The sequence below is a fragment of the Lepidochelys kempii genome, chromosome 4 (genome assembly GCF_965140265.1).
Source record: "Lepidochelys kempii isolate rLepKem1 chromosome 4, rLepKem1.hap2, whole genome shotgun sequence".
Lineage (NCBI taxonomy): Eukaryota > Metazoa > Chordata > Testudines > Cheloniidae > Lepidochelys > Lepidochelys kempii.
In genome coordinates, this window is record NC_133259.1 from 127,271,942 (window position 1) to 127,288,022 (window position 16,081).

Below are 16,081 nucleotides of genomic sequence, written 5' to 3' on the forward strand. Positions count from 1 at the left end.
TGTGACAGGTCAGCTCAAAAGCTCAAAATTATAGCTGAATGGTTCTGAATTTATACTCAGTATTTTTAAGCTATTGCAGGAGTTTCTGCACATGCTGGCAATTACCCATTATGCAAATGATGATTTGTTAGAACAGACTTGGAAATCGTTACCTTTTTTACTTCATTGTCCAGGTCAATTATCATATGATGAAGATTCTCTTCTGCTGCAAGTATGTGAGATTTGGTTCCAGCGATCTGAGACTTCTTGGCATCATCAATCACACCCTTCATTTTCTCTAATTTTTCTCTGAAAAAGGCCGAAACTACTAATTAGCATATACAGAAGTTCCCTTCTTATCTGCACTGGCAGGGAGATTGATCAGATGACCTAACAAACTAACTAAAGGAGAACTTTAAACTCTAAACAGAGCTGCTAGAGGGTTCAATGTTTTAAACAGATTTGAAATTATGATTGTATTTAGTGTGAAATTTTCCTTCATAAAACTTTTTGCCCAACAGGTTGGGTTGTGAGGACACAGATTTATTTTGGAAGCTCATTTAGTTTTATATTCTTAAATTGTATATGCAATTGTACATTTGTACATTGTTACATGCAGGGAACTGGGTTGGATGTACTCTGCCAAATCAAACACACCTGATATTTGAAAACTGAGCCACTTCTAGCTAATGCAAAGTTTAGTACTAAAGAAACGCTTACATTTTTAGAAGTGAATTGGCTGTATAACTTTTGGCCCAAGTTTTTTGGAGGGTGTGATGAAAAGGAAATGGAGAGACCTTTATAAACTCAAACATTAATAGACATGTTTTTGTGACTTTTTTTTTTAATTTAAGTTCTCCCCTTGCATAATTGGAAACTCAAGACAACAGCACTATGTTCCTGATCCAAAGCCCATTGAAACGAATAGGAAAGACTCCCATTGCTTCAAGGGACTATGAAGCAGGCCCTAAATGAATACAAGCAATAGAGCAAAAAGTAAACGAACAGCAGCCAGTCAGATTTTTATTATAGCTAAATTATCTTAAGTGTTCTTTAAAAATACTGGCTCTAGTGATACCTGTTTGACTATTCCTAACAGTAAGGGGAGGGGAAGAGCAGCATTCAACACTCCAATCATTTTGAATTTAAAAAGGATTTTTTTTGTTGAAAAAAGTTTACACACAGTCAGTGGCTATTAGGAGCATTTTTATCGTTTACTAGCTTTCTGGGGGGGTTTTACTGATGGGCTTTCCTGAGTTCTTCCCACATGCTTTCAGGTTTTATTTTTCGCATCTCCCCAGAAAGAGTCTTTCCAAGATAACCAAATTTTAGGTGTGTCCTACTTCCACATACACAGGCCCTTTAATACCATTGAAACTCATTAACGAAGAGTTAGAAGTAGTTATACAAAACTTTAGGATTATGTGCTGAAAAAGGATTATGATCTAAAAAGCAAGGATATGCATCTTATTTTTAAGTTTCTAATGTAATTACTGCACAATCCTAAGGCGTCTAACTTTATATAACCAGGTTTTAAAGTTTTGGCCATTACAACTGATGATACCTAATGGTATTATTGATCCCTGTACATACAGAGGCCAGCTGTGAAATATCTGCAATACGTTTGCTAATACTGTTTAAGTTTATCCAAGATTTTATCTGCACAAGATATTACAGATATAATTTTTTTTTTGGTCCACTGTCTCTTCTAATTAATAGTTCAGACCAGATTTGGGTTGTTTGGTCTCACTGCCACAGTATCTAAGCTCCAAGAGTGATCAGATTCATTCATTGTTTTATTAGAAAAAGGAAAGGAAACAATGAAAATATCTAAGATTTTACTGTTTCAGATTCTCTATTATATCAATATTCTGCAAAATACCAAATCCAGAGACACCTGAGAGCACATGCTAAGCACTCTTATATCAAGAGTATGCTTGGGTTAAATTCTTTGGTGCTGGCCCAGGTATAATCTAGTTATGAACAAGAACAAACAATCTAATTTACACAAATACAGTTTACTGTGTGTCGTTTCTAGAATTTCTGCCAAATTGGACACTGGCGATATGTAATCAACCCTATGAAATGCTCAGAACAACTTACTTGGCTTTCAGAAGGGCATCAGCAGCTTCATCCACAGCCTTCCTGCGATCTTTCAATGCTTCCTCCAAGGTCCGCCACTGAGCAGATTTTCTCTCTCCTGAAGTCTAGGAAGCACAAGCTTTCTAATTAGGCAAGTTATAACCACTAACAAAATTATCAGCAGGAATGGAAATTCAAAATAGCTGCACAAACTTGAAGGTTCCTAACTAATTTGCAATTAACTTGAAATATGCCCTTTTAAAAATTAACTTAAGTCATTTAAAAACAATTACCTTTGTTACTAATACTAACAACTGAAAGTTTTTAAAATCTAATTTTATCAGAATTTATGCTGTTTACTTTATGCACTTTGTTCTGACTAAACAGTGAAAATAAACTAGTCAATTTCACATTGATCCTCCTGAAATAGAGAAATGTAGGAGTCTTTGGGTTGGACACTACTGGGAAATATTTGCTGATCTTTAAAAATGTAATACAAGTAAATAGAATACTAGTTCTTGTGTTTTAAAAATAATCTTTTAAAATTCAAGCTCTAGATTCAGTTTAATCTATATAATCATGTTCCTTTCATTTTAAAACATATGAATATATTTTTCATACAGTTCCTATCAATCCAGTAGCATTGACTGCCAAATTCCCCAATGTGAAAAGTAGTATCACCATTTCAGACTTTCCACATAGGAGACCTCTCAAGCCCAGTCCTGATTAGCTATGGATATGCCTCTGTAAAGCTAATTAGCCACTTGAACACCTTCTGGCCTAGAACATGGCTGAAAGTAACAGAACTCTACTGAAAATAAAATCTAGAAATGCTAAATTAAAACACACTGGGACTGTATGTTGGCATAGCTAATGTACATTCCTTAGCCACAGACATCTTCATGGATGTAGACACAGCCTGGAAACATTTTTGAGATACCGTACAACATATAATATGGCTGCTGAAGTTTTCAGCTTGGTTAAGAGGAACCAGGACTGGTTTGAGGAGAATGACCCCAAAACACTCACTGCATACTACACATCGAGTCTACATTAAGGATAAGGATTCAGCAGCTAGGAAGGTGGCTCATACCAGACTTTGGCAAATAAAAAACCAGTGGTCAGAAAAATAAAGCCATGGAGTTACCATGGACAGCAGACCACAAAGACACCCCAAAGCTGTTTTGCTGGCCTTTGTGCTGCGTATGGCCTCAGATGCAACATGATAATGCATGCTGGACAGCAATCCGTTCAACTGACAAAAAAAAAGAAATACTTGCTCGATGAACAAACAGTTCAGTTTCAAATAGTTGATACTCAACTGCCCTTCCAACATTTCTGAGAAAGCAATTAATACTATTCAACAGCGCTCTTTAAAATAAGATCTTGTACTAGCCCCAACCTGATATGAGACCCTAATAGCAGTCAAGCAGAGGTCACAAGGGAAAGCACCCAGACCAGGTGCCATTCCAGCACAGATCTACAAGCAGGCTGGCTATCCTATTGCAAGGTGTCTTTCAAGATTCTTCCCCACTATCTGAGAGCAAGAGTCAGTGCTACAGGATTTCAAGTATGCCAATATCATTCACCCTTACGAAGGTGATAAGGCAAACTGATAGTCACCATGTCATTTTTCTACCTTCTGTTGCTGAGAAAAGCCTTCCATGGGTTATACTGAACAGATTTAACCCCTATCTTATGGAAATCTCCTCCCCGACTCTCAATGTGGATTTTGGGCTGGACAGGGCACTGCAGACATCTTCACAGCCCATCAACTTCAGGAAAAGTGACGGGAGAAAAACCATGACCTTTATATGGTGTCCATCAACTTAGCCACGGCTTTTAATTCTGTAAATCATGAAAGACTTTGGAAACTTTTATTCATCTCTGGATGCTATTCAAAGTTTGTTTTTGTCATTTTGTGCACAATGGGATGATGGCCAGAGTGGGGGAAAATGGCAAGATATCAGACTCCTTTCCAGTGGCACCAAACCAGGTTCATGATGGCTCCCACACTCTTTTCCATCCTTTTTTCAACTATGCTTATGGATGCATTTCATAACACTGACAGAGGATTATTTATTCATTTCCACACCGATGGAAAGTTGTTTAATGCTTCCATGCTTGCATAAAAGTGGCAGATTTACTTAAAGAGCTCGTGTGCGCCTATGACTGCACTAGTTGCTCACTTGATTAGTAATAGTCGATTTATAAATGATCACTTCGCTCATGTAGTTAACTGCTCTGGTTTCACAGTTAGCTGAAAGAAAACTGCAGTACTATACCAACTTGTGCCAGGGGATGTGTACAATGCTTAAGTCCATGGAGAAGTTTTGTTACCTAGGAAGCATGCTGTCAAACAGTGCCACAATTAACTATGAGATTACCCATCAAATAGCTAAGGCAAGCTTTGCATTGGCAATGTTGTCACACTGCCTATGGAACACTACAGGCATACAAATAAGCGCTAAGATATGTTTATGAGGCAGTGGTGATAACACTTCTATATGGGATCACCACCATACCAGGAAACTTGATCAGTTCCATATGCGCTGTCTTCAGTCTCTTTGCTGGGTCACATAATGGCACAAGATTCCTAAACCAAACTCCTTAATCATTGTTGGATGTCATAACAACTCAACTGCATTGGCCTGGGCCCCTCGTTTGTATGGCCAACCCAAGAACACCCAAGGCCATATATTATGGTCGGTCAATGTAAGGCACCCACTCTCATGTTGATCAGTACAAATGGTATAAAGATACACTGAAGTCAAGCTTGAAAACATGTCCGGGTGATCCCAGTAACTGGGAAGCAACATCCCATGACAGAGCAAGGTGGCAGCACATTTGTCATGCTGCTGTTAACCACTTTGAAGCAAGAGGTATCAGCAACTTATGAGAAAAATATGAACAGCACAAAGCAAGGATACAATAGCTTGCAGTGGTCACGGACAATTTTTTCTGTCCCACATGCAATTGTGTCTGCACTTTTCACTTCAGACTGATCTGCCATATACTTGTTCATTTATAGTGTTTGCTGAATCCTCATACATTGACACTGATGTGAGACTCCATGATGACACATTCCATATTCACTACCAGACACTAACAAATGAACTTCTGTAGCAAGAGAGAGAAATCCACTGTAACTGAGTGTCCAGGGAGGCTGAAGTGTTCTCCGACTGGAACTATTTTAGCAATAGTAATGGTTTTAACAAAGTGATCTAAAATGGAGTTATAGGGCAGTTTGATGCCCTTACCACAATATTTAGTATATTCATTTCCTACACACTTCATGTATATTAAATGTTAACTCTCTGAATACCCAAATTGAGCAGGCAAATAAGAACTATCCCTATTTCACAGACAGAGAAACTGAGGAACAAAAGTGCCATTACATGTTCAAACCCCCAGGAGAAAAATCAACTATCTGATATTATCTTCGATTGTATGATAAACATTTCTAGATATTTCAGTAGACAAAGAGCTGCATCAGCATTTTATTCAGTTTACCTCAGAATTATCCATAGCCTCCTTCAATATCTGAGCATGAGTATTAACAGCTTGCACTGCAGCTTCCTGGGCAGTAATTGCCTGAAGGGTTACTCGAGCAGTACTGCTTAGGGCTCCTTCCAAAGCTGCTGCAAGAGCTGGAGAAATAAACAGTTAAAACACAGATAATTTCCTCCATCACCCTTACCTTAAAAAAAACAAAACATTTGCATACATATGGGTAACACTCATGTCCCCCACAACACTTCCTCAATTGGCCCCATGATATTACTTTTCACCACCCAAAAGGATTACTGAGAATTCCTTAAAATTATCAAAAAAAAGAACTTGTGGCACCTTAGAGACTAACAAATTTATTTGGGCGTAAGCTTTCATGGGCTAAAACCCACTTCATCAGATGTATTTTCCACTCCATGCAGTAGGAAGATACACACACACAAACATGAAAAGATGGGGGTTGCCATACCAACTCTAACGAGACAAATCAATTAAGGTGGACTATTATCAGCAGGAGAAAAAAAACTTTTGTAGTGATAATCAGGATGGCCCACTGGATCGTGTGGTGTGTCCTGGATGGAAGCTGGAGGCATGTAGGGAAGTATAGCAGTCAGTAGGTTTCCAGTACAGGGTGGTGTTTATGTGACCATCGCTTATTAGCACTGTAGTGTCCAGGAAGTGGATCTCTTGTGTGGACTGGTCCAGGCTGAGGTTGATAGTGGGATGGAAATTGTTGACATCCTGGTGGAATTCCTCAAGGGCTTCTTTTCCATGGGTCCAGATGATGATGTCATCAACGTAGCACAAGTAGAGTAGGGGTGTTAGAACAACGCTTCCTCAGCTCTCGTCCTCTAAGTCAGCCATAAAAATGCTGGGGCCATGCGGGTACCCATAGCAGTGCCATTGACTTGAAGGTATATATTGTCCTCAAATGTGAAATAGTTGTGAGTGAGAACAAAGTCACAAAGTTCAACCACCAAGTTTGCCGTGACATTATTAGGGATACTGTTCCTGACGGCTTGTAGTCAATCTTTGTGAAGATTATGGATGTAGAAGCCCTCTACACCAACGTGGCTACGATGGTGTTTTCTGGAAGATCAAGGGATTGTAGTTTCCTCAGGAAGTCAGTGGTGTCTCAAAGACAGCTGGGAGTGCTGGTAGCGTAGGGCCTGAGGAGAGAGTCTACATAGCCAGACAATCCTGCTGTCAGGGTGCCAGTGCCTGAGATGATGGAGCATCCAGGATTTCCAGGTTTATGGATCTTGGGTAGCAGATAGAATATCCCATATCAGGCTTCTAGGGGTGTGTCTGTGTAGATTTGTTCCTGTGCTTTGTCAGGGAGTTTCTTGTGCAGATGGTGTAGTTTCTTTTGGTAACCCTCAGTGGAATCAGAGGGTAATGGCCTGTAGAATGTGGTGTTACAGAGCTGCCTAGCATTCTCTTGTTCATATTCTGACCTATTCATGACGACGATGGCAACTCCTGTGTCAGCCTTTTTTATTATGATGTCAGATTTCAGAGTAACAGTCGTGTTAGTCTGTATTAGCAAAAAGAAAAGGAGGACTTGTGGCACCTTAGAGACTAACCAATTTATTTGAGCATAAGCTTTCGTGAGCTACAGCTCACTTCATCGGATGCATGATGAAGTGATTTCATCACTAAAACCCTTTTAGGACCTGCCTCAAGTACTCAGCAGCCAGTTCACAGTATGCATCCGATGAAGTGAGCTGTAGCTCACGAAAGCTCATGCTCAAATAAATTGGTTAGTCTCTAAGGTGCCACAAGTACTCCTTTTTTTTTTTATGATGTCAGAGTAATTCCTGAGGCTGTAGATAGCACTGTGTTCTGCACAGCTGAGGTTATGGGTCAAATGATGATGCTTTTCCACAATTTCAGTCCATGCACGTTGGCAGAAGCACTCTATGTAGAAGTCCAATCTGTTGTTTCGACCTTCAGGAGGAGTCCACGCAGAATCCTTCTTTTTGTAGTGTTGGTAGGAAGGTTTCTGTGGGTTAGTGTGCTGTTCAGAGGTGTGTTGGAAATATTCTTTGAGTCAGAGACATCAAAAGTAGGATTCTAGGTCACCACAGAACTGTATCATGTTTGCGTGGGTGGAGAGGCAGAAGGAGAGGCCTCAAGATAGGACAGATTCTTCTGCCGGGCTAAGAGTATAGCTGGATAGATTAATAATATTGTTGGGTGGGTTAAGGGAACCACTGTTGTGGCCCCTTGTGGCATGTAGTAGTTTAGACAGTTTAGTGTTCTTTTTCCTTTGTAGAGAAGCAAAGTGTGTGTTGTAAATGGCTTGTCTAGTTTTTGTAAAGTCCAGAGATGAGTAAGTTTGTGTGGAAGGTTGATTTTTTATGAGAGTATCCAGTTTTGAGAGCTCATTCTTAATCTTTCCCTGTTTGCTGTATAGGAGGTTGATCAGGTGGTTCCACAGTTTCTTTGAGAGTGTGTGGCACAATCTCTCAGCATAGTCTATGTGGTATGTAGATTGTAATGGATTTTTTTACCTTCAGTCCTTTTGGTATGATGTCCGTTTGCATTTGGAAAGGAAGATGATGTATGTGGACTATGCTGCATCAAGGGCAAGCACAAAGGTTCTCACAAGCCCTAACACAAATTAAGCACTGAGTAAGATCCATTGTAATGGACTTTTTCCCTCTGAAGCAGTCTGCTCTCCAACACAGATCTCTAGTCATTCTTTCCCAGTGACCCAACACAAATCCCAGCATGGTTGATGCTGCCCTGCACTGCTAAGTCTGCTACAATAAGAATGCCACTTATTCTTACTAACATAAGACAGGTAGAGGAACCAGACAAAAAGGGAACGGAAAGACTATGGAAGCAGTCTTGTATAAAGAAACACTGTAGCTGCTTCATAAATTATCATTTGTACACTACCATATATACATATGGCTATATTGTATATTTACAACAGCATGAATTCCTATCTATGACAACCAAATTATATCTTAATTTACATACATGAAATCTTCTCTTGTTCCTCTTTGTCTTGCTGTGCAAGACGGGCTGCAACTTCCTCTGGTGGCCGTTCTTTTATGGCAGGGGAGTCTCCACCCACACATTCTTCACCTAGGCACAGAGATGAAGAGGGAAAAACAAGGCTAATGAAAAACCAAAATTAGTACCAGGGTTACTTATCGTGGGGGGACCATTTCCTTTTGAGTCTAATTTGTATTGGCAGCATCACTACCATCATCCAACAACCTCCTCAAACCTTGTATTTCCAGAGTTGCGAAGTTTAGCCTGAGCTCTCCTTGCAGTCAAAGATAACTGCACAGACACACATACTCAGACTTATCCCTACATTTCTGCCAGTTGAAAAGGATAAACTGAACAAAAAATTGAGATGGAAAGCAATGCTAAAACACAGCTGGGAAACTAAACATAGACTGTCATATGGTGAATAACCATTGCTTTCCATTTCCATTGCTTTGTTAGCATGGCTGGGAAGTTTGGCCAAAGCAGTGAAAGGTTAGGAGGGAGGCTATAGAAAGATGGGATGATATAATTTCAATCAGCAGAGTTTAATTCTCCCACTGTTTAGGACCGTTCACTCTGCACTATTTTTCCCTGTCCCTAAAACACACAGTAAATGGACAATTGAAAAGTTATGGCCTAAATGGTTTTTGTACAGGAAGTCTGTGGAAGAGCGGAGATGAGAATCCAGATCTCCTGACTCCCAGCCCTATGCTGTAACCACAAGACCAAGTTGCCTCTTAATGCTCATGCTAACTCTGAAGTGTTTGTTTACCGTTGGCATATTGACTCTGAGACCTGTTAAATACAATACCAATAAAAATCTAAAAAAAACGCTATTATTGCAAAGAAGCTATAGTTCTTCTGATCGGTTTGATACAGTGTGTTTTAAAGTTTCGTGATTGATGCTTCTTCGCTAAGGCCCTGGATACATAGCTTTCCTGAACTCTGGCCAAGAAATCACCAGATCGGAGGTTGAGTGGGATGTATACAGTTCTGATTTTCCGCACTAACCAAGCAGAAATCTTTTCACATTATCTAGGGTCTAATATGGCCCAATCCTGCAGTCCCTTTGCATGCAGGACATTCACAAGTTGGTAAGAGATCTGCATCCAGAAGGCATAAAGGATTGAGTCATTAGATCTGATTAATAAGTCATTTAAGCACCTGATACAGCAGGTTTGTGTTGCCCTTCATGGTGTCCTTGTACGTGATCTTTCTCACCTTTGTCATCCTGCATGCCTGGAGCTGGTATTGACAAAGCTTCACCTGTTGCAGAAATTATTTGAGCTACTTCTGAGCTTGCTGTAAACAAATTAAAAAACAACAACATATACAGTACTATTTGTATAATTTCTGTGTATAACATAGTATAGACATCTGAATGTTGTTTATGTTGGCGAGAAAGAACATGCCACGTATAGAGTGTGAATAAGCCACCTTCTCCCACAAGGCAAAGATCATAAGTGGCCAACAACCAGACACTGCTTCCCACCCAGAATTTAACAGAAGGTAGGGCTGAAGGACAGGACACTCCCAACTTCTACAAACTATGACTTGGCAGTTTGCCCACATTAAGCCCCTTGCAGTTATCAGAAACTCAGAAGACCTACGAGACAAGTATCCAAGATATTCTTATTGAATCCTGTGTACAAGTCTCACAGTCCAGTTAATTCAAGTCTTCAGCTGCATTAAAAAAAAAAAAAAATCTAGTCACTGCAGTTTACATTAGCCTGCTGAAAAGTAACCAGAATGCAATCAGAAAGCACCCCACCACTGAAATAGAAAAGACCATTATCTCCTAGAGCAAATATCTTACCAATGATTACATAACACCAGTCTTCAAATAGTTTTATAATGTAATAAGACAATGAAAAGTGTACCAAAAATAACCCTTTTGTTCCTCTCCCCACACTAAATTTTACACCATTCTGGAAAGTTACCTCCTTTTTCTTCCACTAACGTTGAAGGAGCTTCTGTCTTACTCTTCTGTGGTCTGGTACTGGGATGTTTGGAGTCTTTCATTAACTCTTCTACAGAGGAGATTTTTAGTGGACCAGGTTGTATCTTGAAAATCATATATATATATATTTTTAAATCACCACATACTATCAGTCATACAATGAATATTCAAAGAGTCACAGTTCTATTAGATTATAAACATTTCAGCATAGGACCTCTGTTTTTATATACTGTACAACACCATGCACATTGCTAGCACCTCAAAATAATAATTCCACCTACCAGGCAGTAGCAGATCAGATTACCTGAATAACCCCAAAATGCTATTAGAATGTAAAATGGCATTTGCATTAGCAATTTTCAAGATCAGAGACTTGACCATACAAGACCCTTTGCTATCAGTTTCAAATTTTCCATGGTAAATTTAGAATTTCACACCCAATTTTTAATTTGAAAACAGCCTTCACAATTTTCAGTTCTTTCAAAATGAATTCATTAATTTGTGTAATTTAAATATGAATAAAGTTTGACAAATGTAAGAATTTGAACAGATTGTCTTTATCAAGTACCAACCCATAACATTCAAGGTACCCCAAAGAGCTCTACAAAGCAATTAACTGTATTAATACAGATTGTGTACAGACTCCAGATACACTATTCACACACTCACCAAATGGCTCACATGCAGCTTTGGAGACTGGGTTTCCACTACTTCCCAACGGAGACAACTACATAGTCTATAAGACCTCACGGACAATGTTTCTTTCCGATATTCATTAGCCACTACCAACACATCCTCATACCATATTGAACAAGTCCTCTCCCTTATTGGCACTTATAGTCTTTATATGCTTGTAGACTGTCTCCTCCCTTAGCTGTCACTCTGCCAAGCTATAAATAGGGAGTTCTTTTACATTTTTCTTCCGGGTTAATCCAGACTATGTCCACTTGGAAACAGAGTCAAAAGGTCCTCGCTTGGAGGAATTTTCAATTTACTTTTATCACCCTGATTCAGAGCAAACTATCTTCAGGGAAACATATCTCCTGGCAGAAGAGGGGTGACAGAGAAACAGGACACGCTCTCTGATTTTTGGTCAGCATCATTCATTGATGTTCTGGATGTATTTAGGGAACTTTTGGCTATTACTACCAAACTTGACTCCTGTCCTTGTTGCACAATAAAAATCTAGAAAGGAGACACTGGGTCTGTACTGGTAGAAACTGTCACTCTCTTAGTGAGGGCAGGCATCAACAAAGTTTACATCAAACCCTTGCTCAAGAAACCATCATCTGACATTAAGATCTCACTAATCATCACCCAGTCCCTTTTCTGGGTAGGCTACAAAAGTGGTGGTGATGGTGAAAAAACTATGGAAACTCCTGGAGTCTCAGATTTCCTAGATCCTAGGCAATCCACTTTCAGACCTTCAGAATATAGTGGGAAAAAACACACTTGGTTCATTGGTAGATGACCTTGTGACAATGGATAACAGATGTAAAAGTCAAGCAGTCATGATTATTCTATCAGATGCTTTTGATGCCATTGACCACAATATGTAATTGACATGGCTACAGACTGACAGGAATAGATGAATCAAATTTGAATGGTTCTACTGATTTCTCTCTGACAGGACCCAGAAGTTAATATTGACTGAATGTGCATCTAGCCCAAAGGTTCACTCTGGTAGGGGGCTGCCTATTCTTTCACCCCCAAGCCTCTCCTGTCCAGTGGGTAAGACAGATCACTAGAGCAGATAAGGCAATTTAGGCTACAATGCCTTTATTAGGCAGATGACACCAGCTTTGTTGTCTCCATTTCATCAAATGTGCACAAAGCAGTTAATAGGTTTAGTTAGCGTCTGGCTGGGATAGAGGGCTTGAATAAGGACAAATCGGCTGAGACTCAACTCCGATAAGAAACAACATTAGCTAAGATGGGGAACCAACTAAAACAACTGGGGTAAGTTATATTGTCCTGTTCCATTCAGAGAATAGGCTAGTTTAACACCCCCACACACAACTTAGGTCTGCAACCCTGGGGTCTTTCTGGATCCTCACCTGCTTCTGAAAGCTCAGATAGCAGCAGTGGCCAGGAACGCTTTTCATCATCTATGCCTGGCCAGGAGGCCTTTTCTTTCTGATAAAGTAAACGTGAAATTTCTAAAGTTAATTTCTTTAAAGTCAATAGGAACTAAGGGCACTCAGCACCTTCCCAGATCAGGATCGCAGAAAGGGTCTCTCCTGCCGTCTGCAACATGATGCCAATGATCTTTTCCAATATGACCTTTATTGCAATACAACATCCAACATGGTGTTGTCTATCACTCTTAACTTTAAAGATTTCAAAGTTTATCTGTTCCCCAGGATGTATGACCTTAAAGTGATTCAGCCTGGACAAATGTATTTCCTGCTCATATTTCTTAACCTCACTACATCCCTATACAGTACTATTCCTTCCAATATTATGAGATGCAAATTTCAACAGTGTGCCGTTTCCCCCTTTTCCAGGTCATTAATGACCAAACATAATACCTATCCATTTTAGACCTCTCCACTCAAATAAGTAAAAATGGCAAGATTTTACAATCCATGAATCACAATCCATTTGAGACTGTGAAACCATATTAAAAGCAAAAGGAAGCAGTGCACAAGGACAACAGAACACAGCAGGTGAAGTCAGTCAAAAGGTAATTGGTAAGTCAGCATCACACAATGTCTGAAATATGAAAGGATTTTTATTGTGCATCTATTAAATCTCTCTCTTTCTTTAAAAAAAGCAGAAATACATACTGACTTTCTAATTACAGTCATGCTGAATTCACAGTTCTGGCCTCTTATGTATATTGAATCAAAAGTATTTAGAATTTGAGAAACAGAGCAAAAGTTTCCTTTATAAAAAAAATTTACGTGAAAACTTACCGGTTTTTTTGGCATTGGCACATTATAAGGGGCAGGACCAAGTGCCATTTCAAAGAGTTTATCCGAGTATGGGAGGGTCTTCTCTACGTTCTCTCGGAAACGTGGATCATAATTAGCATACAGAACAGTTCCACCAACTCCTCCGCCAACAAACAAGACACTTGCCCCAATAATTTTGCCTGCAGAAACACTAGAAAAAAGAAATAAGGCTGAGAAAGCTTTTACATACGTCAAACCAGTAGGATAGCAAACTAACAATCTCGGGGAGGAACACCAAATTGTTGTTATAGATCTGAAAGCCATCCTTTTTAAAATGAAGGCCCACAAGTATTCATCACAACCATTCCAATATATCTAGGCAAACCTAAATACATATATCAACTAGTTGAATAACTTCAACTTAAACTTTTCTAGTTACTGCAACTTTCTGAGCCACACAAAGCCTGATATATTGATATTAAGCACAAGGGATGGACAAGCGTTACAAGCGTTTGTGAGAAACTAATGAAGAACAACACAACCAATTAATTTGGTTTAACATGTCATAGGGCAACCAGAGACCTTTGGGGCAGGAACTTTCTATGGAGTCTAACTCCACTGACTGCGAATATACTTTAAGGGCCAGCTTTTCAAGAAACCTCTGTACCTGCAAATGGGGCCAATTTTCTGAAGAGTTCAGTCTGTTTTCAATCGCATCTGCATGACTCCTCCTTCAGCACTACCAAGTCCCTCAGTACCACACTGGGGCATTGGTTCCAGACTAACACAGAAGCAAGAATGCCACCAACTAACATTGTCTGCAACAACCCACTTTCTCTATGGTGGTTTCCCATCCAAGTGATGACCATTTGGCAGCTTGAAATCTGATGCAATCACACAAGAAACCATTGCTGCACACCATAAACATATACTGGCAACAAATGTGTAATTGCAAATCCCACGTAAATGAAAATGACAACCAAACTCACTCTTGATGAATCAGATAGGTTAAAGTACCAATACCACTTACAAAACTCAATACATACCCAGACTGTCCTGATGTAGCATATCTGCGGCACAGTTGTAATGGACGGAGTGAATATTTACCACATAGGCAGTTCTAAGAAGAAAACACAAGAATAAAGTGATGCATATAATTTAAAACATTTTTTAAATTTTCTGCATTTCAACTAATTCCATTTATTCACAAAATAGTCAATCACTACCTCTTACATATATTCTGATAAATAGATAGAAGAGAACAGCTGATATCAAAACAGTGATACTAGATTCTGTTTCTCCATAATTAATTATTGGGCAGTTTCCCCAAACAATAGATTCCACTCAGAAATGGTAAAGAACAACAACAACAAAAAGTCATTTTGAAGCATCTTCCCTGCATTACTAACATAATTTTACATTATTAAAACCAAAGCAATTTTCAACAAAACAAAAAAAATCTAAATTTACTTTCCCATTTACGCTGCCTGTTTAGGTTTTGCATTTAATTCAGCTTAGACCATGCAACTGGACTACACTTTGGGGTGCTCATACACTGTAATTCATCAGTGACTGAGAGACAAACACTGACGGAATATTTAACGGTTTTCTTTTTCCTGTCTTAACAGACACTTGGTTCAGATTTCAAAAAGACTATTGTGAACATCATGAATTAGCTATGCTAAAATGTCCAGCTTCCATTTCTGTTGAATATTAAGATTGACAGAAAAGACTGGCTAACCCACTCCAATCCAGTAGCAGGGGAAGTCTCTCCCTACTAATGATTCTAGCAAAAGACAGGGGTATGAATTTCTGATGGAATAGTACAGGACTCCTGGAAAACAAATACACAAACCACAAAGAGAACTTTTCCCACAGTTAAGCATTTTAGGCGGCAGATAAATTTTGTAATCGAAAGGAGCTGGTTAAAAAGACAAAGGAAGATAAATTGCTATTTTGGACATTATGCTTTGAAATAAATAAAAGGTAGAGCAGATCCTATAGCCCTGTTTCCATATTTATTCAAACAGTATACAGAATTAAAGCAGTAACACAATACACTGAATTCTTATTTCTTATTCTTTCCAGAACTGTAGCCAAAAAACTTTTAACTGCCAACAGAAACAGGAGTGCTCAGTGACAGGAAATGCGTGTTTCTTACCCTTGCAAAGCTGGTTTACAAAACTATCCAGTTGTGGGCAGCAGTAAGGTTTTTTTTTGGTTCACAATGGGGCAATGAGAAAGCAAAATACAGAAATCAGATAAAACCTATTAGAGTCAATCCCTGCAAATGCAAACTAAGATTTTTTGTTATTTCTTTTAAATTAAAATCTTTTAAAGTATAACTTTTATTGCTTCTGACTCAAAGTTAGCGGCTCTTTACCACACCCTTTACTAAGTATGAATAAATGTGTTTATTCACATAAGATTTGTACTCTGCTATTTGCATTCCTTAATCTTAGGAACATGGTTCTTGTCATAGCACTACTACAAGAGAGAATTGGGACTGCTTTTTACTCCTTCTAAAAAAATTGTTTCTACTATGAGTCGCTATTATGAATCTACCATTCAGTTTCCATTCAAACCCTATTTCCGATCTTCTTCTAGGTTTCCCAACGTAAACTTCTTTCAGCCTGAAATTTCT

General features: G+C 39.0%; 1 protein-coding gene across 5 annotated transcripts in view; it reads right to left on the reverse strand.

The window, feature by feature from the left end:
* The window catches only part of IMMT (inner membrane mitochondrial protein), a 52,529-nt gene that overhangs the window by 29,200 nt on the left and 7,248 nt on the right, over window positions 1-16,081 (reverse strand). For 4 of the 5 annotated variants that reach the window (XR_012158770.1, XM_073342857.1, XM_073342855.1 and 1 more), the window contains exons 2-9: window positions 14,484-14,557; window positions 13,459-13,648; window positions 10,521-10,644; window positions 9,745-9,882; window positions 8,563-8,670; window positions 5,575-5,711; window positions 2,083-2,186; window positions 153-288 (exon numbers count right to left, since the gene is read on the reverse strand). Coding sequence is in view for 4 of the 5 variants with exons in the window: in XM_073342857.1 (XP_073198958.1) it covers window positions 153-288; window positions 2,083-2,186; window positions 5,575-5,711; window positions 8,563-8,670; window positions 9,745-9,882; window positions 10,521-10,644; window positions 13,459-13,648; window positions 14,484-14,557 (1,011 nt within the window). In the remaining variant the exon portion in view is untranslated. The remainder of the gene's footprint in view (window positions 1-152; window positions 289-2,082; window positions 2,187-5,574; window positions 5,712-8,562; window positions 8,671-9,744; window positions 9,883-10,520; window positions 10,645-13,458; window positions 13,649-14,483; window positions 14,558-16,081) is intronic. The other variant, XM_073342856.1, reaches the window with a different exon arrangement.